Here is a 27,211-nt window from a genome sequence, read left to right as displayed (position 1 = left end):
ACACAGGCCAACAAGCCGAAAAAGTCTGGAGCTCTCTCGCCCACGCCAGCCGGGACACGGCGCAGGCTGAGGTCAGCTCCCTCGCGTTGCTACGGAGACGGCACCTGCTTCCGGGCGCTCGGCGCCCTCGCGGGACGTCACTTCCGCCCGGCGGCGCTGAAGCGCCTTCTTTTCTTCTTTCCCTTCTTCCTTTCCTTGGCCCCGCTTCCCGGAAGCTTCGATGGGTCCTCGCCTGCGGGTCAGGGGTGAGACGTGGGGGCGCTGAGCGGACCTTGGTGAGTAACTGCCCGAGTTCCGCTGCCCAGCCGCGCGAATTGCTAGAACCCAGGTGAGACCACGGGCGAGGGCGCTGCGGGACTGTGCGGGCCCTGGGGTATCTCCACCCTCTCGGGCTCCGGGGCTTCCCTGCGTTTGGCGACGCGGGAGGCTGGGGTCCTTGCCTCCTCGCGAATCGTCTTGCGGCCCCTGTCTTGCCCCTCTGTGTCCTGTGTCCAGGCAAGTTCCCACTTCGGCTACTGCCGCCAGTAACCCCTTCTGGAGCTTGAATTGGAAGCAGGGTGGTGTGTAGTCTCGGTGATGGCAGGGCTGCTTTCTGAAGCAGCAAGTGGTTTAGCATCCATTTCCCCTCCTTTGAGCTCCGAAACCCTGGGAGGCAGTTTAGGTAGCCAGAATATTTGTTCGCCTCTACTGTACGTAGGGGGAGACCGAAGCCCTTGGGAGAACTCCTTCAAGGCAACCCGGCTCCCTGAGAGGTAGAAGGGTGATTCACTGTCAGGTCTAGGCTCTCCTTAGGGTTGTGCGACATCAAGAGGAGAACGTTTGGGAGTAGGAGAGAAACTGCAAATCGAAGAAAGGGAGCTAGTTTTGCTGAGTGCATTCTTCGTGTTAGGCATTGTGCTACGTTCTTTCTATACTTATTCATTCCTTGAAAGGGGCACGGTGATTATTATATACTCGTATTCCTGGCTTGGGAAATTGAGCCTCAGTGGAGATACACTATTTGCTCAATATTAATGATTTAATAGACATTTCTGAGATCTCTTTCAGCTCTGATTTTTCTAACACAATAGAATTAGTTCCTTTCCTAATCAAACTATTTTTCTGATTCTGACATTTCAGGAAGTGAGATTTCTCTGACATATTTCTTGGGGTCTTCATCCTTTGCCTGTTGTCTTATTTCTTATCAGCACCCTATTTAGAAATTGGTGGTTGTGTAAATTCAGCCCTGACTCTTACTCCACAGGTTACTTTTTTCTTTCCAAGAGGAATTTGGAGATTGTGTCACTTGGTATGAAGTTAATGGATTTTGTTTAAAAGGCTGGCTAGAAAAGTTGCTAGTTTTTACACTGTGGGTGGTTTCTTTATTGTTGCTCTTGCATATCTTACCTAAATTTCTGAGGGTTTTTTCCCCTCCAGGAAGACTGCTGTCATCCGGTGCCAAGATGTCAGGAATTGGAAATAAAAGAGCGGCTGGAGAGTCTGGCACATCCATGCCTCCGGAGAAGAAGACAGCTGTTGAAGATTCAGGGACGACCGTGGAGACGATTAAGCTCGGGGGTGTCTCTTCAACGGTATGTGGAAACAGTGCCGTGAGAGTGTGTGTGTGTGTGTGTGTGTGTGTGTGTTTTGTTTTGTTTTTGTCAATTGCAACCTGAAAGTAAGAGTTTATGGAAGCCTTCTGGTGTAAGAGAAATTTATTTGACAGGAAGAGGGAAATAGCCAGAAGTAGGTGAAATGATGTGGTCAGTTCTGAAAAGAGTATATTAACATTTGGTCTTTATTTTCAAAGGTGTGCTTCTCATCTCTGGTGAGTGTGGTGCCTGATACACCTTGATTATAGGCATTAGCAGTGGGAAACTGTACGTTCATTTTTCATTCACTGAAAAGTTAGATGCTAGGTACTAAGAGGCAGTGTAGCAAAATCACTGAGAGAATGGTGAAGAGTCAGAGTCTGAGTTCAGACGACCTGGAATTTACCCTCAGTGCTACCACTTCTTAGCTACTCACTTTCTCTTTTCTTCCCTGTGCCTCTTCTCCTTGTGTATAAAGTGTTTTTATTGTACCTACCTCATTGGGTTGTTGAGAGGATAAAATGAAAGAGCCCCTGTTAAACAGGCTTAAAACATTAGCTTTAATATGGTAAGTATGCAGTATGTTTGAGCTATTGATAATTATTATGGGGCTAGATATTATGAATGTAATGGTGAATAAAATAGACTCTGCCCTTGCTGTTATGGAGTTGACAGTTTCTTTAGACTGTTAACACACCAGAAGCTGGAACTCAGCCATGGGGACATGTTGTTAAAATGCTTTACATTTGTATAGCTTATAAAACCCCATCTCTTACGTATTTGAATTAGACTTAGGATCAGGGAGAATAATGGGAACATTCAGAGTAAATTGTTGATGAAGTGTCCTTAGTCTCTCTGCGGTTCAGCTCCTCCATACTTGGCCAGGAGGTGATTTTGTCTTAACACTGAATCACATTCTGCATCCCAAGGACATTTGCTAACTCAATAAATATAAATATTTGTTGAGTATCTGCTGTTTGCCAGAACTATGCTTTACACTAAAGACAGTCCCTGGACTTCAGGCTGTCAGGTGACATTGCCAACGGAGCAGATTGTTCTAATGTTTATGAGTGGGGGATATGTTGTTCATAGGGATGAATAGCCCCGTGATCTAAGAGAAGCAGAAAGGATACATCGCTGTTTGGGTCTTATCCACAAAGTAGTGAGGAGCCATTGTAAGGTCTTAAGCAGGAGAGTAACATGTTGTCACTTATGCTTGGAGAATAGGTGGTAGAGGAGCATCAGTTCAGTTAGCAGAGTTGTTCCCTCATTCCTACTCCCTCTTTTCCTTTCCACTTCATCTCTCTAAGGGTAGGGAGCTGGGGCATATATCCACTAATTCCTGCTACAGTTGGTTGAAGGTTGCTCTTACAGGCAATAGCTTTTCCTCTGCACTTCAAGGTTGCTCTAGAGAGCCAGCAGAGTTGTGGAACAAAAAATGAAAAGACTCTGGGCGGCTTGAGGTAGGAACACTGGGGGTGTGGATGGAGCTCTCCACCATGGCTGTGTTGAAGTCTGGCAGGCTGATGGGACATGGCATGGGGCACAAAAGTGTCCACAGCAAGAAGCTGTTGCGGTAATCTTGATGAGGAATCATGGTGACCTGGGTCACTGTGGTGGTAGTATTGACAGATTTGCTGATGGATTGGATGAAGTTTATGAGATCCCAGAATTTTGGAAGTATGGACTGTCCATTTACTGAGCTAGGGAAGAGTGTGAGAGGAGCAGATTTTTTTGGAAGCTGTGGAGGATGAGGGAGGAGTTTGATTTTGGACATTCAAGTGTGGGAAAGTTTCTAGACATCTGAGCGGGTAGGTGGCTGGATACCACAATCTGCTCTCTGAAAGGAGGTCTGGGCTAATGCTGTGCATTTGGGAGTCATCATTTTGTAGGAGGTATTTAAATCCATGAGACTAGAGGCTCTAACTGAGTGTAGATAAGGAAGAGGTTGACAGCAGAGCCCTGAAGCACTGATATTGACTGATATTTTCATGTCAAGGTGATGAGAAGAGACTGACCAAAGAGACAGAAAATGAAGTAGGAGGAGAACAAGAGACCGTAGGGGCCCAGAAACCAAATAACGAGAGTGTTTAAGGAAGGAGTTGTTAAGGTGCTGCTGATGGTTTGAGTAAGGGGAGCACTGAGACATTAGGTTTAGCAGTAGAGCCTTAGTGAGACCTAGTTCATGGAATGGTGGTTCTAGAAGCCTGATTGCAGTGAGCTGAAGAGAAGAGGAGAGGAATTAGGGAAAAGAGGGGAGAGACCATGCCTGGTAAGAGTACTAATACAAAGCAAGACACAGAAAATGGGGCATTAGCCAGAGGAAAATATGGGGTTGAGGGAGGATTTGTTTTGTTTTCAAAGTAGGAGTTATTATAGCATGTTGATTGAAATGAATTGGTAGAGATGATCAAGTTGATGGGGTAGCAGAAAGAGGAGATGGTTGTTGGTGTGATTTCCACGAATAGGGGAGAGAGCATGTGATATAATGCACAGGTGGGGAACTGGCCTTAACTAGGAGCAGGGGCAGTTGATCTGTAGCAACAAAGAGGAAGGCTGTGGATGTAAGTTCAGCTGTAGGTAGGTCCGTAGCTGCAGTTATGAGCGATAGCTATGGACATTCTCTTCTGATTGCTTCTATTTTTTTTTCAGTGAAATCAGAGGCGACTCATCTGAGAGTGAGGATGGGGGAGGAAGTGTTGGAGGTTGAAGAGACAGGAGAAGGTATGAAGTAGTCATCTTGATGAGGGAACGGACTAGGCTATTTTTGCTGGCCAGCACTGAGGACCTACTTGACTCATGAGTTTAAAGTGAGCCCAGGCAGCATGATACTTTGTTTTGTGGTCACGTTCAGCTGCATGGTTGTAGGCCTGTAGGAGTGGAGAGTTGGATGTTATGAGGGGTGGGTTTTTACCAGGTAGCTGTGAAGAAGAAGCAGGGAAGGAGGAGGTTACAGAAGGCCAAGATTGCGACTTACTGCAGAATTTAAGTTCAATAAAGAAGGGACCGAGGAAGTGAGAGGAGTGAAGGATGGGGAAGATACAGAACCAATGGGTTATAGATCTTGGAGGAGGTGCAGAGCTTTGGGAGAAAGGACACTAAAGAGAGTGAGCTGGAAAAGTACATGGTGTTTGTGGAGAATGGGGTGTTTGAAGTTAAGCTTATGAAGAGCATCCACGTATGGCTAAGTCTAAGAATAACTGGGAGTTTGGTGGCTGAGAGAGGCAGAGGACAAGATCATTGAAGGAAAGAAGGTGGACAACTTGATGATTTGAGATACAGGAAAGATAATCTCTATGGGGATTGAAATCAGTAAGAACTGTGATAGGAGTAGCATTTGAGAGTATAATAAGCTAGATGCTAAATTTTTAGGAAACGTGAGGAGGTGACCTGGGCATTCATAGAGTAGTGCAGGAAGGCAGTGTAGCAGGTGGTGCAGACCAGTGCATGAGCTGCAAAGCTAGGAGGTTTGGGGGCGGCAGGTGGGCTAATGGCCTGGAATGGCAGGCCGTTACAGAACAAGGAGGATGGCTGCCTGTCCCCAGGCCCAGTGCTGGAGAAACTTAAGGGGGAACAGGATTCTCATCCAGGTTTCAGTTAGAACAAGAAGGGGGAAAGGAGGGCTCAGAGAAGAGGTTGAGGATTTCATTTATTAATAGGATTAATAGTCATACTAGCTGTATGTTTGGGAAGCTCTTGACTAATTTGACATATCAAGAATTTTTTAACCAAAATGGAAGAAAGAAAATGGAAGTATTACAAGAAATTGGTGCTCTAATAAATAGTTCTTACTTTAAAATATTCATGAATTCCTAGCTAAAGTAAAAATGTAATCGTTTTCAATCCTTTTCTTTGCCTGGGATACTCACCCCATCCTTCCCACCCCTAGTCCCCACCTTGTCCTGGGAAGGAATTAGGGAGAAAAGTGAAAGATACTGAGAGAGGTGTGGAATTACGATGGAGTCATATTTTTGCAGAAACAGATGAGAATGAGATCCTGAATAAAAGCTGAGGTCAAGGTATGGAAGATAGTGGAGACAGACGGACTGAAGGAAAAAGGAGAGAATTCAAGGTTCTGGGAGATCTAGATGAGGACTGGTATATGGAGGTAAGGGTACAAGGTACCTGGAAAAAGATAAGGTTTTGTTCACAGAATTTTAAGATTTCAGTTATGGCACAGTTCCGGATAATGACGGAAGTCCAAGATGTGGTTTTTGAAATGTATGGCTGAAGCATAGTATGGGGGAGATACTCCCCGGAGTTAAGGAATTCAGAATGCAGCCTAGACAGCTAGAGGATTCGATGGTTTGACCACATGTGCACCTCTCCGCATGGGTATTAGGTGCTGAGGTTCCTAAATGAGTGGGGGGCGGTGCTGAGGAGATAGATGGCAGTGGTCATCACGGTAGAAGGTGGTCTGGCTGGACAGTGGAGCCTCATGGGACTTTGTGAGTGTTCATGAGAAGAGAACCGTGAGGTGGGTGTGGTCCAAATTTGGTATATTAGCGTCATTTTTACTTCCCATGATCGCACATTCTTTCCTTCCTCTGTTCCTACTTACCCAATTATTTGTTGTAAGATGTTTAAAGATAAATAGCTTTAGTCATTGGAAATTACTAATTAATATGACCCTGTTGAATTTAAAAGCAGATTTGCCCAATTTCTTTGTGGAGACTAATAAGATTGGTTTCCTGGAGCAGGAGGAGCTAGACATTCGTACACTGCAAACCAAAAATCGCAAGCTGGCAGAAATGCTGGATCAACGGCAGGCCATTGAAGATGAACTCCGTGAGCACATCGAAAAACTGGAACGAAGACAGGCCACCGATGATGCCTCACTGCTGATTGTCAACCGGTACTGGAGTCAGGTGGCTCACTTGTTTATCTGCTCAGATTTTTGAATATTTTTGTTCGCCTTAGCACTCTCTTCATTCCCCAAGTTGTGTTCTTTTGTTTTTTCATGACGGTGCCCACCCTCCTCCAGTTCGATGAAAACATCCGTATCATCCTTAAACGCTACGATCTGGAGCAGGGCTTGGGAGATCTCCTCACGGAGAGAAAAGCCCTTGTCGTGCCAGAACCAGAACCGGACTCTGATAGCAATCAGGAGCGGAAGGATGACCGAGACAGAGGTGAGTATTTGTGGTGCCTGCTACCACCACGTGCCGTGTGGGTTTCCGAAGTAGAGCTCTGCTTTCGGGATTTCCACTTGAGGAAAGAAAGAAGATTTTGATTTTGCCAGTTTTATAATGTTGATGGCTTCTTTTTCTCCCCTGTGTCCTCAGGGGAAGGGCAAGAGCCAGCTTTCTCTTTCCTTGCTACTCTGGCCAGCAGTTCCAGCGAGGAAATGGAATCTCAGCTGCAGGAGCGTGTGGAGTCCTCCCGCCGAGCTGTGTCCCAGATTGTGACGGTCTATGATAAATTACAAGAAAAAGTGGAGCTCTTATCGCGGAAGCTGAACAGTGGAGGTGAGGCTGGGAGACTGGGAGAAGAAGCAGGAGGAATAAGAGCTCTCTTTGCATGCTGATTTGTAGTTGCAGACTTAATGTATTTATTTTTGATTCCGTTCCTTGGGATACAGTGTCCAGTATTACCAGTAATAACAGTAATGTCGTTGCTATGGCATGTTAGTATTTTCCAAGTTCTTCATATTTTGAGCCACTAACGGTCCTGTAAGTAGCTGAGGAAAGCTCCATTCTGATACGCTCTGTTAATTAAACACTTATAGGTAGCAAAATTAATTTTAGTGTTTAAGGAATGGCTGTGTTTCTGGATATTTTAAATATTGGTAATTACACTTAAAAATTTTTTGTTTATAAGGTGTTGAACTTTGACTTCAAGAGTCAGGGTTTTTTTTTTTTTAAGATTTATTTATTTATTTTAAAAGATTTATTTATTGGAGATTGAGAGAGCATGAATGAGAGAGAGCACGAGCTGGGGAGGGGCAGAGGGAGAAGCAGGCTCCCTGCTGAGCAGGGAGCCCAACTCGGGACTCGATCCCAGGACTCTGGGATCATGACCTGAGTCAAAGGTAGATGCTTCACCAACTGAACCACCCAGGTGCCCGTAAAGATAATTATTTATTTGAGAGAGAGAGAGAGAGAGTGTGGGGCAGGGGGGTGGGATGGGCAGAGGGAGAGGGAGAGAATCTTAAGCAGGCTCCATGCCCAGCGTGGAACCCAACCCAGGGCTCAATGTCACAACCCTGAGATAATAACCTGAGCCAAAATCAGGAGTCAGACACTTAACTGAATGACCACCCAGGTGTGCCCCCAAAGAGTCAGTTTTGATATGTTCTTGTTTTTTTTTTTGTTATCTCTAATATTTTTTTTAAAAAAGATTTTATTTACTTATTTGACAGAGATCACAAGTAGGCAGAGAGAGAGGCAGAGAGAGAGGAGGAAGCAGGCTCCCTCTTGAGCAGAGAGCCCGATGTGGGGCTCGATCCCAGGACCCTGGGATCATGACCTGAGCCAAAGGCAGAGGCTTTAACCCACTGAGCCACCAAGGCACCCCATCTCTAATATTTTCGAAAAGAGTTGGCTCAGGTTTTAGAGTTGTTAGATGGTCTCTGTGTTTAAAAAGATAAAAGAGGGGTGGCTGGGCAGCTCAGTTGGTAAGCGTCCCAACTCTTGATTCTGGCTCAGGTATTGATCTCAGGGTCATGAGACTGAGCCCTGCAATGGGCTCCATGTGCTTAAGATTCTTTTGCTCCCTCTCTCCCTCCGTCCCCCCTCAAAAAAAAGTAAAAAGATAAAAGAAAATATTATATGAATGGAGAAGTGTCTATTTGAAATAATTATATTACTAGTCAGTGTTAATGGAGAAACTTAAAATTGTACGTTATATAGTAAAGTATTTGTGTAGCCAGGTTGCATCTTCTTAAATGCCCTGAATTCACATTTTTAATAATCATGCTCTAGTTGTAATAGCATAATTTTTGTGATTGTTAAGATGTTTAACCTTTTGGGGTGCCTGGCTGGCTTAGAGCATGTGACTCTTGATCTCAGGGTTGTGAGTTCAAGTCCCACATTCAGCCCAGAGACTACTTTATTTATTTATTTATTTATTTATTTAATTTTTTTAAAGATTTTATTTATTTGACAGAGAGAGATCACAGGTAGGTAGAGAGGCTGGCAGAGAGAGAGAGAGAGGGAAGCAGGCTCCCTGCTGAGCAGAGAGCCCGATATGGGACTCGATCCCAGGACTCTGAGATCATGACCTGAGCCGAAGGCAGCGGCCTAACCCACTGAGCCACCCAGGCGCCCCCAGAGACTACTTTAAAAAAAAAAAAAAGATGTTTAACCTTTTGTTTCTGATAGTAATATGTTGAATGTAATGAACCATTGGGCAGGCAAATAAGAATTTTTAAATTATTATTATTATTATTTTAAGATTTTATTTATTTGAGAGAGAGTGAGAGAGAACATGAGAGGGGGAAGGGTCAGAAGGAGAAGCAGACTCCCCGCTGAGTTGGGAGCCCAATACAGGACTTGATCCTGGGACTCCAGAATCATGACCTTGAGCAAAAGGCAGATGCTTAACTGAGCCACCCAGGTGCCCTCTGTAATTTTTTTTTTTAAGATTTATTTGAGGGGCGCCTGGATGGCTCAGCGGGTTAAAGCCTCTGCCTTCGGCTCAGGTGGTGATCCCAGGGTCCTGGGATCGAGCCCCGCATCAGGCTCTCTGCTCAGCAGGGAGCCTGCTTCTTCTTCTCTCTCTCTGCCTGCCTCTCTGCCTACTTGTGATCTCTGCCTGTCAAATAAATAAATAAAATCTTTAAAAAAAAAAAAGATATATTTGAGAGAAAGGGCGAGTGAGCAAGAGAGATCAAGAGAGCAAGCACAAGCAGAGTGGAGGGAGAGGAGAAGCAGGTTACCCGCTGAGCAGGGATCCTGATGCAGGGCTCAGTCCCAGGAATCTAAGCCTAAGGCAGACGCTTAACCAACTAAGCCCCTCAGGAGCCCCTACTCTTAATTTTTTTTTTAAGGCTACTTGGCTAAATTGTCAACAGAATTAAAAGGTGAGGGATGTAAAAGACCTTGTGAAAATTTGATGGGAAAGGGTTTCTTTTGCTTTTCCAATAATGTATTTGCATATTAGTGTACTTTATTATTTAGATACCAGTTTTGGAATACACTAATCAGAAATACGTACAAGTGGACTCTAGCAGTCCTGCCCTCCTACTTCTCCAAAATGATCATTTTGTAAGAGTGTGGTTCATGTCCTCCCAGGCTTTTTTATTCATATGTTATATCCTCTTGTGGGTTCTGTCTCCTGGTGCAGTGCCTTGGCTCACTCTTCGTTTCTCCAGTGTCTAGCACTGTATCTGCTATCTAGTGCGTGCTTAGTTATGATGAATGAGTGGCTATAAATCCTCCCTGTCACCTAATGTAAACTGAGCTGGGTGTTAATACTTTCTCCATTGGCTGTACTAGAACAGTTGGATGGTGTGGTTAAATACTATAATATGCCACATGGATGAACCGTGTGTATCATGGTACATACTGGTATGCATATTATATGCAGGTAATATGCCATTGCAGAGATTATGCCAGTGTTAAACTTGATTTTATAAATGAATATCAAGTAAAATAATTGGTACCTTTAAAAATGAACTGAAATGGGTAGTATACTGAACAGTATTTTAAAATTATTTTTGATGGCATGCGCTTTAAAGCTAGAGTTTAAGTTCAAATAAAAACGTTAATTATAAGTTACAAATCACTGAGTTATTTTTTATAGCATAAAAGGCAATTGCTGTAGATAAGCTGAACTTGCCAAAAGATAAAGATCTATAAAGAATGAATTATAAGATCAACTATACCTTTTTGGCAGTCACTCCCCCCCCCCGTTTATTTTATCCTTGGATTCAAAAGAATTGGATTTATCAGCTTGTTTATTAATTCAGTAAGTATTTATTGAGCTCTTAATATATTGTAGGACTCGTTCTGAGTATCTCAGGATATTAAAAGGACTAAAATTCAGCTCCCAGTTCTTGACTTGGGTTATGAATCACTTTAAGAGCTTTTGGAGCATATGTTTTTTGGCCCTACCTGTGGGTATTCTTATTTAGTAGGTGTGGGATGGGTCCTAGGGAATTGTCTAATCTTAAAAGTCCCACAAGTAATTCTACAGGCAATCCTGGTTGAAAACCACAAAACCCACCACATGGCCAGCCTGTTGTGTATGGTGTTTCTCCACCACATGCCAGAGGGTAGGAGGAAAGCCCACAGTTTTCCCTTCTGGTAACTGTCTCTACAGGGCACTGTATATCCTGAAGAGTATCTGATTTCACTTGCTAACATTTGGATTTGAGCATTTATATTTGTGACTCTAATTTTAAACATATTTACTTGGTGTAATAAGTTCTGTATATTTATCTACCTTCTTTGTAAATTGTAGTGTACATTTTGGCTTTTGCGCTTCAGGAGTGCCCCTAGCATCGTATTCTGGACTATGTTAAGTGATTCAAGGCTCTTACCTTCATTTTTTGTGATTTTATGGGTGCTCATTTGAGTCAGGAAATTTCTGCCCTCTGCTCCCCCTGCTCTCAACAGAGAGATGCTGCATGTTGGTGTTAGTGAATAGTAGGAATCTGTGATAGCCTTATGAAATAGAATTTTATTGCTATGAAGACTGTCACTGATGAGAGATACCTCTATCTTGTCTACAATTCTAAAATGCAGTTTTTTAGGTGATTGTGTCTTATCCGAATAAAGTTACAGAACCTCCATTTCTTTTCTCACAGCATTTTGACTTTGTAGAAAGGGATGAGAGTTAGGTGACTTTGGCTCTGTGTCATCTTCTACTGAAGCACAAATTTGGCTCATTTCTTTAAGCAGGTCATCTAAGGGCTGGGTACTTAATAAGTCATGTGAAGATAATAAAAACCAACCTACTTCTTGAAGGTTTTCAGGAAAATAAAGTGACATGCATGTTAATATTTGGTGGGAGGCGCACTTTTAAAATTTGACACTATAGATATTAAACTGAAGTGCGGTTCTGCTCCCTCAGATAATCTGATCGTGGAGGAGGCGGTGCAGGAGCTGAATTCCTTTCTCGCCCAGGAGAACATGAGGCTACAGGAACTGACAGACCTACTTCAGGAGAAGCATCGCACCATGTCTCAGGAGGTACTTGACCTGAAAGAAGAGATGGTACTTTCTTGTGGCCTGCGGCAGACATTGATTTAGCATTTTGAGTGCTTTGAGGATCATCTGGCTGTATTTTGAAAGCCTATTTTTATATTAAAAAGCATGCAGGGTGGGTGTGAACAGCCAGATCTGAGAAATCGAAATCTGAGGAAAGATTAAGGGAAAAAAAAAAATCGAATGCTTTTCCTAGACTTGTGCCTCTGTTGAATAGACAACTTTACGATGTTAGTTTTTAGGAAGAAATACCATCATGTGGGGTTTTGTGCAACAACACAGCAATCAAATAACATCCCAAATATAAAATATCACGTACTATGTTACTGAGGGATGGGTTGGTAGAAATTCATCTGAGAATGGGTCAGTAGGAACTACTGTATCGATGATGGGCTAGGAACTTGAGGAATGTGTGTTTTCCGTCCAGATTTGGGCATCAATAGTGCCGTGACCAAACCGCATCAGTATTTGGGTATTCATTTATTTATATACAGTGATTGAGATAAAATGATAGTAGTCCCTTAAGATTTTTTCTGACACCCCTGATTATCATTTCAGTTTAGTTGAAAGGATATTGTGTTGAAATTTGATGTATTTTAGTTTGGCCGCCCATACCCTGTGCTTATTGGTAAGTTAGTAGTTACCATCTCCTTAGTGCGTAGCACTTCAGTACTTTAGTATCCTCTCTGATGGTCAAGCAGTTGCCATCTTACTGCTAAGGGAACAAATTCAAAGAGGTTAGTAACTGGTCTGAACATAGAGCCAGTAAGTGATTGAACTGTAATTTGGATGTAGGTGTGTTTTACTTTAAAGCCCATGTTCTTCTTTATGCTCTTACTTTGTAAACTCAAGTGCCAAGGTCCGTGCTGGCTGTTTGCATGAGAATCATCTGGGAAGTTTGTTAATACATGTGGATTCTCATTAGCCTTAAAATATATGCATAGTAGAGTATAGCAGTGCTTCTGAATCGATTGGGGTATAGTAGAAAAATAAAATAACTTTTTTTAATGTTTGAGACATAAATTAGGTGTGACAAAGATGAGAAGGTTCACGTCTTCTGGCTCTTTCCCAAATTTCGTGTAGCATTACTAAGCTGGAGAGAGACATTGCTTTGCTCAGCTGAGCTGACGTCCACCGTGGCTCTCGTGGCTGACGGTTGATGTTATCTGTCAGCTGGTGGGGAGCTCACAGTGGTGGGTCGTGCCCTGGAAAGCCTGCATGTTGCTGCGCCAACGTGGCAGTGTCAGGGATGGGCTTCTTACATGCCACCTGGCTTCTTCCAGAGAATGAATGTTCCAAAAACAGCAGGCAGAACCTGCATGGCCTTTCAGACATAGCCTCAAAGTTACGTAACATCATTTCCACCGGGTCACTGAACTTAACCCAGATTCAAGAGGAGGGCCAGTGCCACCACTGCCAAAGACTTTGGGGACCATTTTTTAAAACCAACACAAAGGGTATATATTAATGTGAACATTTAACAGTTTTATAATTAGAGTTTTCATGATTTCATTTTTATATTCATGCATTGGGAAGAAGGTGAAGCAGCTCCAATTTAATTTTGCCTATAATGTTGCATAAGCAGGGGTTAATTTTGTGAGATTTGGGATGTAAGGTAGTGATGGGAGGTATTGCTTTTCTAACTTGGGTTTTTTTTTTGGCTTTCTTTTTCTGGATACCTGTCTTTGGGTTGTAGTTCTCTAAGTTGCAGAGTAAAGTGGAGACAGCTGAGTCACGAGTGTCTGTCCTTGAGTCCATGATTGATGACCTGCAGTGGGATATTGACAAAATTCGAAAGAGGGAACAGCGACTCAACCGCCACTTAGCAGAAGTTCTGGAGCGGGCAAGTGCTTTTTCACTTACAGTTTAGAGACTAGATTCATTTTTAAAGAGTCTACTCAGAAAGGATGGACCCAGGTAGTAGTACCTGGGAACAAAATGGACTCTTGAAAGTACTTTGGTTATCAGAATAAAATTTTAGGGTCTCCTCTCACTAAAATCTTTGTCCTTCCTATAGGTGAATTCGAAAGGCTATAAGGTATACGGAGCAGGGAGCAGTCTCTATGGCGGCACGATCACTATCAATGCCCGGAAGGTAAGATGCGCGACTCAACTTGGGACACGTTTGTGACCTCGTGTCAGCTGTCGTGCTTGGTACTTAGGAGTTCACAAGTGGCAGAGTGGGGTTGTGCTAGAAGAATGGGAAGGTGAAGGTGGAAGCTTAGGACTGGGAATGATATAAAAATTCTTTTTGCTCATTTTGTTATTTTCCTTTTTCTCTCCAGTTTGAGGAAATGAATGCAGAGCTTGAGGAGAACAAAGAGCTGGCTCAGAACCGTCACTGTGAGCTGGAGAAACTTCGGCAAGACCTGGAGGAGGTCACCACCCAAAATGAGAAGCTGAAGGTAGGAGACACCTTTCTGAAGGGCCGTAAAATGAAACTTTACACTGATCAATTCACATACATACTGGTTGGCCCTCAGAACTTATGAGGGAAAAGAAAAATGTGGGTTTTGTTGGTATGTCTATTTATTTATTTGTTAGTTATACTGTACCTTGTTCTGAAAAGTATCTAAGACAACCTATAAAGAAATATGTAGACTGAATCAAGGTGCTCTAACTTAGGAATTGTTGAGAAAAATGAGTAGGGTAAACTGGGGTGATGATCCAAAATGGATTAAAAAAAAACGGGGCTCATGTACAAGTTCTGTGCAAGGAGCACATACATCTTGTAGCAGGCAGGCTACTTAGTGTCCATAATTGCCAAATGTGGGTCATAGAATTTGGCTCTTCTGTTCCTAGCTGCCAGAACAGAGAAAGAAACATGATCAGTGATGGTTCCTGTTGGTTTTCAAACCTGCCTGTTAGAATTTTTCTCTCCCCACGTTCTTGGGGGCCGGGAAGAAAATAGATCCTGAAGGTCTTCCTGCCCCTTCTTCAGTCATAGCTGCATGTCTTTTATAATTTCATGTTTCTAGGTAAATAAAGATGTTCAAACTGAAAAACAAAACAAAACCAACCTGAGTTAAATCAGTTAAAGTGGATAATTAAAGCAAGCCATTGCTTAAGAGAAGCATAACTATTTTTAATCCAGTATTGAAAATCTATTTCTCTGTGACTGTTAATAAAAAGAACAAGTTAGTGATGGGGGTCCTCAACTGTGTTTTAAGAATTAAACATCCTGACAAATTTCATAGGGTTCTTCTGTGTCCCCAGGTCTGACAAATTTCATAGGCATCTTCTAGTGTCATTGGTGTAGGTTGATATATAATGTAAAATACATGTCAATTAAAACAGTTCTTGGATGGAGAACACAGGTACCTGCTGTCACCTCTTGGCTGGTCAGATTTAATTTGTTAGAGAGTTTACAGAACTAGAAGGGTGGGCAAATACAATTCATAATCTTTGTAAGGAAGATGGGTGGCTTAGTCGGTTAAGTGCCTGCCTTTGGCTCAGATCATGATCCCAGGGTCCTGGGATCAAGTCCCTCATCTGGCTCCCTGTTCACTGGGGAGCTGGCTTCTCCCTCTGCCTGCTGCTACCGCTGAATGTGTGTTCTTGCATGTTCTCTCTCTCTCTGACAAATAAAATCTTAAAAAACAAAAATCAAGCAAAAAAAGCTTTTCTCAACTGCACAGGACATCATTGAGTTTAAGGTTTTATTTCCTATCTGGCATCCAGGGCGCAGACGCTAGCTTCTGCTTCTGACTGGCTTTTGGGCCCTCCTCAGGTGGAACTGCGGAGCGCGGTGGAGGAGGCGGTTAAGGAGACCCCAGAGTACCGCTGTATGCAGTCGCAGTTCTCCGTCCTGTACAACGAGAGTCTGCAGTTGAAAGCGCATTTGGATGAGGCTCGGACGCTGCTTCATGGCACCAGGGGGACCCACCAGCGCCAAGTTGAACTCATTGAGGTAATAGCCTCACTTTGTCTTCTGTATATAAGCTTTTCTGCCTCATAAATTTTATAATTTTACCCTCTCGTGAGTGATTATTGCTCGTTCAGCAAGTATGTATGGAGTGGCCTTAGGTCTTTATTCTGCTGGATGGCGGGCATCCCGCCATTTGGGATCAGAGAGTCTGGTGGGGTGAGTAGTGACCATTAGATTGTGGTGTGGGACAACAGACACGTACCCAAAAGAGACAGTGATAAAGGAGACAGAGCACCTGATTTTCTGTGGCAAGAATAGTGCCATTTATAAGCCATTATAGCGTGTTGGGGCAAATGTAAGTACGTTTTTTTAAAGGCAAAAACTTGCATTCATGTGTTCAACTCCATACCTTCCATAGTCCTTAAGATAATATTTGTTGTCATAGTTGGTCTTTTACTGTATGTCTGACAAATGAATTGAATTTAATATGTCTTACCTTACGTACATACATACATTTACATTCTGTTTTATTGTTTGGTACTCCTTGTAAATTATAACATTCTCGCAGGTAGGGGCTATTTCCCTCATTTCTGTAATATCCTTCCAGTTCTCAGATCAGTTTTTGTAGCTGCCTGGTGCTCATTAAATATCGATTGAGTGGGAACTTTTCAGAGTAATCCCTCTTAGTGTTTCACTTTTTTTTCTTCTTAGATCCTTACAGGTCAAAATTAGGAAACATATTAATAGAACATGATGATGTTTCCACATTTGGATAAGAGTTTTTGATTGGTTCCCTTTTTTGTGCGTAGAGAGATGAGGTTAGTCTTCATAAGAAGCTGCGGACTGAAGTGATCCAGCTGGAAGATACGCTGGCCCAGGTCCGCAAGGAGTACGAGATGCTGAGGATAGAATTTGAGCAGACGCTGGCCGCCAATGAACAAGCAGGTATGAGTATTCTCACTCCGCCTCGCAGCTTGCAAGGCAAGCTTCCTTAAAGTTCCTTCAGCAACATAGTGTAGTCTTTCTGGATCTGACAGTGTTAAGTGGAGCTCAGATGTCTTAAAGACCCTTAATCAAACCCTGGGATTCATTCTGGCTCACAGCCTGGGTGTTTGTTTTTCGATTCAGATTGGCCAGTTTTGTTTTCTTCTTAGGAGGAGGTCTCTGGTAATTTCCCCTGTTTCTCAGAGGGCCCTGATGTGTTCTGCACTTTGTCTTCTTGTGCCTTTGCCCTTGTCACAGTTCTTCCTAACATTGCTGCTGCTGTATTTCAGGCCCCATCAACCGGGAGATGCGCCACCTCATCAGCAGCCTCCAGAATCACAACCACCAGCTGAAAGGCGAGGTCCTGAGGTACAAGCGGAAACTGAGAGAAGCCCAGTCTGACCTGAACAAGGTAACCAGGAGGGGTCAGATAAGTGCGAACAGCTGTTCTGTGTGCACGGCTGGCTTTGAGGGAGCCGAGTGGGCTGGTTGCCGTCAGTCACACGCTTGCTTCCCTCTTCGTCCCCCAGACACGTCTGCGCAGCGGCACCGCCCTCCTGCAGTCTCAGTCCAGTACTGAGGACCCGAAGGACGAGCCTGTGGAGCTGAAGCAAGATTCCGAGGACTTAGCTGCCCAGTCCTCCGCAGCAAAGGCATCTCAGGAGGAAGCCAGTGAAATCAAGTCCAAACGGGACGAGGAAGAACGAGAGCGAGAAAGGAGGGAGAAAGAGAGGGAGCGAGAAAGAGAGCGGGAGAAGGAAAAGGAAAGGGAACGAGAGAAGCAGAAACTGAAAGAGTCCGAGAAGGAAAGAGACTCTGCGAAGGATAAAGAGAAGGGGAAACATGACGATGGGAGGAAAAAGGAAGCAGAAGTTATCAAACAGTTGAAGATTGAACTGAAGTAAGAGCAGACTTTAGAGTAACTGTTTCTAGAGTAACTGCTTCTGACTCAAGCTGAGGTTAGGACATGATGCACGCAATGTTTGGTGGATGGCGTGACTTACAGGCTGTCATGGTATCTCAGGTGTATCTAAATGTACAATTAATTGTGCTCTCAATTCTTAATCAAGTGTGCAGTCAAAATGGCTTGCGTGGACTAGTGTGGCATCTGGCTCGGTGGTCAGGGCTCGGTGAGCCCTGCACTTGCAGCCTTATTCTTCATGAATCCAAATTACAGGAATTGGTGTTATGACTTAAGCGATACTCATGAGAATTATTGAAATTAACTGCTGGCAGATTGCTGGCATCAACTGTAATTTAAATCATAATGGATAGAGTTCGTATCACTCTAACTTGAACAATGTTGGTCTATTTACCCGACAGTTAACTAGTTTGTGTATGTATCAGATCACGTTAAGAGATGTCTTAGGTTTATTCCTGCAGGCATTGACATGGTAAGACAGACCTGTCCTAAATGAAACACCAACATAACATCACATTTCTGCCCCTTGTCTTTCTGCATAACCAGTAGAACTGGTTACAACTTGCTTACCATTGGTCGTGATTGTGCCTTTATTGATACTTGGATTTGAAGGACAACTATGCTCAAAACATTTGAGTTTCTTTGGTATATAAAAGTATAGTTAAGAGGTTGGATAATTTGGGAGGAGGTGAAGTTTCAGTCTGCAGCTGATGGCTCATCACTCCACTTATCGATTCTAGTTTTCTCCCTTTTTTTCTATTCCTTCCTCTTGATCTCTTTAAGGCAAATACTTTTTTCAAGTATAATATCAGAATTATCTGGGTGACTTACTTAAAATATATTCCTGGACCCCATTACAGACCTATCTCGGTTTCTAAGAGTGGGGCCCTAGAATTTTGCCTCTTTAAGTAGGGCCACACGTGTTTATTTTATAACTTTATGTTGGAGAACTTAGTCTGAAGGGAGAAATGATTCCATTAGTGAGCTTGCTTTTCTGTAGTTTCCGAGTGTATCCACAAGTTTCCTGATGGTCCGTGAGAAGTATTATCTTTCAGAGCTGTGATGTAAGGTGTACATGGAACAGTTGTAAATTATTTTGCTCAATTCTAAATTCCCTTGCTCCGATGTCCTGTGTTTTCTCATTACACCTTCACTTCCCTCTACCATCCTCATCATAGGAAGGCACAAGAGAGCCAAAAGGAGATGAAACTATTGCTAGATATGTACCGCTCTGCCCCGAAGGAACAGAGAGACAAAGTTCAGCTGATGGCAGCTGAGAAGAAGTCTAAGGCAGAGGTAATCTAGTCTGCCATTACCTGTCATTCTGGTTATAGTCTGCATTTGTGGGATTTTCCTTCACACTTCTGAAGGATGTAGTTTCTTTCTTCATCTTTAAAGTTAGCATTTAAAACTCAGCAGCATTTTCCTCCCTTTCAGAGACCATCTAAAATAAAACAGATTTCTGTATTCTGCACTATGTGGTAAGGTATATCACAATTTCTGGGAATAGGAGTAACCTTTTCAGACTTTTTCTTCTCTCTTTTCCATTAATGCTTTTCCCATAAATCACTGTTACCCAGTGAGTTACGTTTCAGATTACTTTTGGGAAGAATGTCTTATTCTCTTACAATTTGGGGGCCTTAAAAACAAGGGTAAGAACCACTATCCTAAAGAGAGGTGCGTGTGCACTCGTCACCAGCGTTCCTCATACGAGTGTGTCATGTGGGAACGGAGGGAAGTGATAGCAGTGTTGTGATGTGCCCTGCCAGTATAGCGTTCTCTCCCTTTCGAATTCTGTCAGGGTGCTTCGGTGTTGTGGGCCCTCCATCTGTGCAGGCTCAGTTGATTCTTGAAATTGTATTATATCTTTTTCTTCTTGTGTGTGTGATTCCTTACCTTCTCTAGTTGGAAGATCTAAGGCAAAGACTCAAGGATCTAGAGGATAAGGAGAAAAAGGAGAACAAGAAAATGGCTGATGAGGATGCCTTGAGGAAGATCCGGGCCGTTGAGGAGCAGATAGAGTACCTGCAGAAGAAGCTGGCCATGGCCAAGCAGGTGGGCACACTCTCTTTGCGTAGCTAGGTTTTTAAAAAGTACATGTTACTTGACAAGTTATTGACAGTGCAGTATGCTCTTTTAGTCCAGTCTTTTTCTTTCTGTGAATATGTTTTACTCCTACTGAAATCTTTCATTCTTTATTATTTTGTTTTACGTATTTGTGAGACGAATTTTTATTCTTCCTTTTTTTTTCAAAAGGGTAGCCAGTTGTTGTTTATTGAGGGGTCTACCCTTCCTCTGCTGATCTGGAATCAGGGATATAGTGAGTCTAAATGAAAAAAAAAATGTGTGTGTCTTTACATATATTCATACACATATACATATATATACACACACACATATATATACGTGTGTGTGTGTATGGTTTTATATGCATTATGATCACAAATAACGTGCCCCCAAACAGGTTATAAATAAATAACTAGCATGTTAACTGTGGTTGTTTTGAGGTCACGTAACTGTAAAGATTTTTTCTTCTCACAACGAACATATATTTCTTTATTTTTAAGTCCCAGTGTGTTTTATTAACTTTGAATGTTCAATAATAAAGATACCAGAAATGGAAAAACTATATATGTTCACTGTATCTAAGAAATAACAAAATGGCAAAGTGAAGGAGTTTTAGATTATGTACCTTGAAAAGAGGAACTTTATTAGAACCTGTATACATTTCTTTGATAAAAAAGTAGGATTTGGGCTTTTCTTAAATCTGGTGGTTTCCAATTTTCTCTCTCTTGCTCTTTCTTTTTTTTTTTTTTTTAAGATATTACTTATTTATTTGACACAGAGAGAGACAGCGAGAGAGGGAATACAAGCAGGGGGAGTGGGAGAGGGAGAAGTAGGCTTCTGCTGAGGAGGGAGCCCAATGTGGGACTTGATCCCAGAACTCTGGGATCATGGCCTGAGCCAAAGGCAGACGACTGAGCCACCCAGGCACTCCTCTTGCTCTTTTTTAAAACGTAATAGTTATCGGGGTGCTTGGGTGGCTCAGTTGGTTAAGCATCTGACTTCGACTCAGGGCCTGATCCCATGGTCGTGGGATCAAGCCCCGAATTGGGCTCCTCTCACTGTGGGGAGTCTGCTTGTCCCTCTGCCTTTGCCCTGCCCCTCTCTTGTGCACGTGTGCACTCTCCCCCTGCATGAATAAATAAAATCTTTAAGAAAAATAAAAAAATAAAAATTATCAGGAAATTGTCCTACTATAGGTTCTAGTAAGAAGTGGAGCGATGTTATAAATTTAGTATTATCCCAATACAAATACTGATTTTTGGTTTTGTTGATTTTGGCACTAAGACCAATTTTAAAGTACATATGGAAAAGCACACAAGAATAGCCAATAAAACCGAACAAGAAGAGCAGTGGCAGTTCCTATCTCAACCAGGTATAAAAACAGGAAGTTTCCAGGAGGTAAGATAGCTTGAGACTAATAGACTGCTAGTTCTGAATAGAAAGTCCAGAAATAGACCAGAGTACACATGTGTATTTAGTATGTGCCAAAGGTACAGTTTGAAGTCAGTGGGGAAAAGGAAAAGTATTAAATGCGGAAGGGCAAAAAGAAATACTAATATTGGAAAAAAGTTGCATATATACTCAGACACTCTGCACAAGGATAATTTGCAAATGAATTATAGCTGTAATATTAAAGAAGCTAATCCATTTGGGGCGCCTGTGTGGCTCATTCGTTAAGCATCTGCCTTCAGCTCAGGTCATGATCCTAGGGTCCTGGGATAGAGTCCTGCTAGGGGCTCCCTGCTCAGCGGGCAGCCTGCTTATCCCTCTCCCACTCCCCCTGCTTGTGTTCCCTCTCTCCCTGTCTCTCTATAAAATAAATAAATAAAATCTTTAAAAAAAATTTTAATCCATTAGAAGAAAACAAATTCCTTTATAAGTCGGAATGATGGAGAGCTTTTTTTTTCTTTTAAAGATTCTATTTATTTATTTGACAGAGAGTGACAGCAAGAGAGGGAACACAAGCAAGGGGAATGGGAGAGGAAGAAGCAGGCTTCCCGCTGAGCAGGGAGCCCAATGCGGGGCTCGATCCCAGGACCCTGGGGTCATGACCTGAGCTGAAGGCAGACGCTTAATGACTGAGCCACCCAGACGCGCCCTGGTGGAGACCTTTTTAACTATTAATAAAAGTTTAAAAAATATGAAAAGAATTGATAATTTCAACTTTAAAAAGCCCACAAAACTTCTATCTGGCAGAAACCACTATTCGCAAAGCTGAAAGACAAATGACAAGCAGGGAGAAAATATTTCTAACTCTTAGCACAAAAGAGCTTATCTTGCTATTATTTAAAAACTCCCCAGAAATGACAGAAAGGAAAACCCAACACCTTAGTAGAGGAATAGGCAAAAGATGTGACTCGTTCACAGAAAAGGATACCAATGGCTCTTACACATCTGAAAAGATGTTCAGTCTCCTCATAACACAAAATATAAGTCAAAAATATTTTTAGGTACTGTTCTTCACCCATCAGATTGTTGTACAGTACAGCTGGAAAGTCTGTAGTGAAATTTGGTAATTACAGTTGTGGAAAAGTGTGAGAAAATGTGAGGTTTCGTGATAGAAATTCTCTTCATCAAGGGCTACTTGAGCAGTTTGCTACATTGGTGTGTAGATTTGTCTATTCTAACCAGCCCTGAATACAGATCAGCTGAGCATCAGACCATCGGTTCCAGTGTCTTCAGATAATAAGGGCTTCTTTAGTATTCCTTGGGCTAACCTAAGTGACAAAACTAAGCTGCTTAAAACCGAGTCTCTGTTAGCAGGTTACTTTATTTCTGAATTAACACTGGGAAAATTTAGTTTCCAGTGCTCATTTGGAGTTAGAAGATCCTATTTAGTTTCCAGTGCTCATTTGGAGTTAGAAGATCCTTTTAAAATGAGGGTTCTTTCTCCATATTTTAGGAGGAAGAGGCTCTCCTCTCGGAGATGGATGTTACAGGCCAGGCCTTTGAAGACATGCAGGAGCAGAATATCCGTTTAATGCAGCAGTTGCGGGAGAAGGATGATGCAAATTTCAAACTCATGTCGGAGCGTATCAAGTCCAATCAGATCCACAAGCTACTTAAAGAAGAGAAGGAGGAGCTGGCTGACCAGGTTTTGACTCTAAAGACTCAGGTAATTTGAATAGAGCTTGCCAGAATTCTGTTGAAGTAGGGCACTTTCTACATGAAACTCTGCATTAAAGAATGATTATTGTGGCATTTTTTAAAATAAGAAAAAAACCCTGAAAAGTAAATTATATTTTTGGCATAATAAATTATAATTATTATATATAATAATTGTATAAATTATACTTCCCTGCAAAGAAGTACACTTTAGCTGTTAAAACAAATAAGGATCTGCTAGTATGGAAAATGTTATTAAGTGATTTTATTATCCCTTTTATGTTAAAAACGTGTACATCTTTGTGTGTTTGTGCTGTGTATTTTACAAATTTCTGGAAGGCTGTATGAGAAACAGAGTGATTACCTGATTACCTCTGGATGCTGGGATGAGAGTCTGTGGGTGTATGACTTTATTTTGTACCCTTTCATGTTGACTCTTGACTCCACTTTGTGCATGAATTCCTTTTTCTTTCTTTCTTTCTTTTTTTTTTAAGATTTTATTTATTTATTTGAGAGAGAGAGAATGGGAGAGAGCATGAGAGGGGAAGGAGGGTCAAAGGGAGAAGCAGGCTCCCCGCTGAGCAGGGAGCCTGATATGGGACTCAATCCTGGGACTTCAGGATCATGACCTGAGCGGAAGGCAGTTGCCTAACCAACTGAGCCACCTAGGTGTCCCTGTGTGTGAATTTTAAGAAAAAGGCTGTTTTAGAACTTCTAACCATTCTGAGAGAAATGGCCTTTGTTTGAGCTATAATTTACAATTTAATCTAGTGTGAATTGCCAGCCTTGGAAAATTAGTACTGCTGAAGAAGGTGAGTATCTGTAAATGTAATTCCTTTTGCTCTTGGCAACTTGGAAAATAATTTTCAGTGGTTTCTTAAAACTCTTGATTGAGCCATCAACCGTGACTTTTTTTTTTTTTTTTTGGTATGAAAAGGGAAGCTTTTAAGTATTGTGATCTTGCATATATTTTGAAGGGTTCCTCGGTAAAGACAGTGATGATTTGAGATTTCTAACAGAGTCTTTGTGGGCCTATGGATTAACAGTGCCTAGTCAGTTAATAGTTTTTTTCTTTCCTGTTTGTGTTAAAATCTGATTTTCTTTTTCAAAGGTTGATGCCCAGTTACAGGTAGTAAGGAAATTGGAAGAGAAGGAGCATCTATTACAAAGCAACATTGGCACGGGGGAGAAGGAGCTGGGTCTTAGGACTCAGGCCTTAGAGATGAATAAACGCAAGGTAGGATTGCTTACCCTGTCATCTGAAGTGACGGCTAGTCTCAGAGCAGCAAATACGGAGGACACTGATGACATTATAGGTTCCCTTTCTACCTTGGCCTGGATTAACGTCTTGCCTCCCTAGAAATAAGCTGACGCTATTTGTCCACCTCGCCTAGGCGATGGAGGCAGCCCAGCTGGCAGATGACCTCAAAGCGCAACTGGAGTTGGCTCAGAAGAAGCTCCATGATTTTCAGGATGAGATTGTGGAGAACAGTGTCACCAAAGAAAAGGACATGTTCAATTTCAAAAGAGCCCAGGCAAGAGCAATTGTGTTTTCTTTATGTTTCACCTTTCAGGTATTTTTTGAGCTCTGAAATGTTATGAAGGAATCATTTGTCTAATGTATGTCATCTCCTCCTTGATTATAAGTTCTTTGTGTGATGAGACCAAGTCTGTTTTCCTCACTGCCTTTCCCCTCAAAGCCTGGGTTCCATGTTGCCTACCACCTGGTGGGCATGGAATACAGCAACACTATCAAATTAGAGGATTTTAAAGTTCTGTAATTTTTCTATTTTTGGCATGTTATATGTTTCTCATGATGACTTTCTAGCCTTATCCATACATCTGTAAGTTATTTTAACCTACTCTTACCTTCAGCTTGAGAGTAATTACCTTAAAATAGTTTATCAAGTTTTTCATCTTTTTTTTGTTGTTGTTTAATTCTTAGACTGTATTTTTACAGAACTGCATTGACAGTAGTTAGGTGCAACTGGAGTTTGGTGATAGGATTATGGTTTTGTGCTTAGGAACAAAGAAGGTATTTGCCATTCCAGTTCTCTGCATTCCTAAGAGATAATGGGCCAGGAAAGGACAGAAAGTCCTTTCTTTGCTGAGTAGAAAGTTCAAGTTGGAGCAATTTTTTTTTCTTCAGAAATGGCAGGTCTGGGGGAGTATGTATATCTAATGGGTTTGCAGTCTTACCACAGGAGGACATCTCTCGACTTCGAAGGAAGCTGGAGACCACAAAGAAACCAGACAATGTGCCCAAATGTGATGAGATCCTGATGGAGGAGATTAAGGATTACAAGGTTAGGAAAACTGCAGTGATTTCTTCCTGTCCTTTTTGTTCGGGACTGAAGTGGCCTGCTAATAGCCTGGGAGAATAAATACTCAAGTTTTTTACATGAAGGGAACCAGAGGATGGTTTCTTTTGGTGGGGAGGGACACTCTTTTCTTCGTGCTTAGTGGGTTTTCTGCTTATTTGCCTCCATACGATAGCCATTTAAACCCTTATGGTCGATCAGTCTCTGACTTCTCTTTTTTTTTTTAAGGCACGCCTAACCTGTCCATGTTGCAACATGCGTAAAAAGGATGCTGTACTGACCAAGTGTTTCCATGTTTTCTGCTTCGAGTGTGTGAAGACACGCTATGACACCCGTCAGCGCAAATGTCCCAAGTGTAACGCCGCGTTTGGTGCTAATGATTTCCATCGCATCTACATTGGTTGAGCCAAGCCAAGAGAAGAAGAGGGAATGGCTAGACAGGCACTTCTTCATTAACCACCAAACCTCTACCTCTTCTCTCCTTGACTGTCACCTAAGGGCAGTTTGTCTGTCAACGACCTTTCCTTCACAGACTTTACGTCCAGGTTCTCCTCTCTAATAGCTAGATGACTTCAGGGAAAAGGACTGGTAAAGGCAGGTCTTGGGTTTTGGAATGAATTAGAAACAAACAACCCTCATTTGTCTTCCCCACCAGCTTCTTTCTTTCCTGCTTTTAGATTTCTCAGCATTTTCTTCTTCAGGCTTACTGTATAATTTTGGATTTCCATTCTTCCTGAAGAAATAAATTGGTATTTTCGACACAGAGAAGGGAACAAAAGAAGAGTGGAGACATATGACTATTTTGGGGGGTGAGGGAGATCTTTTAGAAATAAGCTCTCTGTGGGCACAAATACTTCTTGATTTGTGTAGTAAACTTTTTGTAAAGTTGGATTATAAAATGGTATAATTGTGCTATTTTTTCCTGGATGGTTTGAAGCCTTAATGAAATTATGTCCAGGATGATTCATTTCCTATTCACTAAGTAACTTGTTAAGGTCAGCTGGGTTCCATGTTGAAGTTATTTAAGTTTTGAAATGTCCTACTCATTAAAAAATCTTACTTCTTGAGGCCAGAATAATTTCAAAGTCATTAGCCCTTTTTATCTTACAATGAAATCAAGCTTGGAGAGGATGGGGAACAGGACTGAGATGATGAAGAGATCTTCTGGGTACTTTGGAAACTTGACACAGGGAGGCCTTAGTGAGCTATGAATTAACTCTCATCTGCCTCTCCACAGGGATTGCTGTGATCCCTTTTTTCTGGAAGATTCTCTGTAATGTTTCTGTAGGACTTTATACTCCCCAAGCTTCAATTAAAGCAGGATTCAGTTTGCTTTAGTGTTTGTGTTTTTCTTGGGCAGTAGGTGGTTTGGGTTTGGTTATTTACTATTCATGACACTTGGCTAGGGAAGTTAGCTGTCTAGCGTTGGGGGACTGCAGCCTGTGGAATATATATACACACACACATATATATGTATGTTATTTTATAGATTTAATTTATTTATTTGACAGAGATCACAAGTAGGCAGAGAGGCAGACAGACAGAGGAAGGGAAGCAGGCTCCCCGCCGAGAAGAGAGCCTGACTCAGGGCTTGGTCCTAGGACCCTGGGATCATGACCCGAGTCGAAGGCAGAGGCTTAAACCCACTGAGCCACTCAGGCACCCCAGCCTGTGGAATATTGTGGCAGAAAACCACTAGTCCCATGGGAAGTTGGATTTAGGGGAAGTTCCTCTAGTTGGGAAGAGCAGGGAGCCTCTAGTCCCAACTAGTCTGGAGTCCCAGCAACATAAAGAGCATTTAGAGACATTTTGAGATAATTACCAAAAAGGGTGATGATTTTTGGACAGTCTGGCTTCTTAGTACAGAAGAGGCCAATGAATGGGTTTCAGGAATAGCCACAGATTGTATACAAAATTTTGTTTGTGTTGTATGTACGTTATTCATAGCTTTTTTCAGATTCTGAAAGGAATTTTGAAACCATACAGTCCTCCAAAAAAAAAAAAAAAAAAAAATCAGCCTCACAGCACCTGAGTGACTCAGTTGGTTAAGCATCTGACTCTTGATTTCGGCTCAGGTCATGATCTCCCCACATCAGGTTCCTTGCTCAGTGGGGAGTCTACTTGAGGATTCTCTCTCCCTTTCCCTTTGCTCCCCCCACACACTCTGTCTGTCTCTCGCTAAAATAAATAATTTTTTAAAGGTCTTATTTATTTATTTGAGA

At 42.3% G+C, this 27,211-nt stretch overlaps 1 protein-coding gene across 4 annotated transcripts; it reads left to right on the top strand.

The window, feature by feature from the left end:
• Positions 1 to 26,326, top strand: RNF20 (ring finger protein 20). Of its 4 annotated transcripts, none has more exons than XM_032307342.1 (20): positions 1 to 275; positions 1,417 to 1,571; positions 6,272 to 6,439; positions 6,556 to 6,703; positions 6,857 to 7,039; positions 11,589 to 11,707; positions 13,419 to 13,565; positions 13,740 to 13,817; positions 14,008 to 14,127; positions 15,453 to 15,632; positions 16,400 to 16,535; positions 16,865 to 16,986; positions 17,105 to 17,475; positions 18,675 to 18,792; positions 19,402 to 19,551; positions 22,466 to 22,678; positions 23,780 to 23,905; positions 24,063 to 24,203; positions 24,873 to 24,974; positions 25,218 to 25,394. In XM_032307342.1, exons 2-20 carry the CDS (start codon positions 1,443 to 1,445, stop codon positions 25,392 to 25,394), a joined length of 2,928 nt encoding a protein of 975 aa, XP_032163233.1. In that variant the 5' UTR covers positions 1 to 275; positions 1,417 to 1,442. The 4 variants fall into 4 exon arrangements, with proteins under 4 accessions (XP_032163233.1, XP_032163232.1, XP_032163234.1 ...); XM_032307341.1 differs by having other exon boundaries at positions 1 to 328; XM_032307344.1 differs by lacking the exon at positions 1 to 275 and adding an exon at positions 4,224 to 4,295 and having other exon boundaries at positions 1,457 to 1,571.
• The last annotated feature ends 885 nt before the right edge of the window (positions 26,327 to 27,211 follow it).

This window comes from Mustela erminea, chromosome 12, assembly GCF_009829155.1.
Source record: "Mustela erminea isolate mMusErm1 chromosome 12, mMusErm1.Pri, whole genome shotgun sequence".
In the NCBI taxonomy this organism is placed as follows: Eukaryota; Metazoa; Chordata; class Mammalia; order Carnivora; family Mustelidae; genus Mustela; species Mustela erminea.
This window is presented reverse-complemented; position numbering and strand designations above follow the sequence as displayed.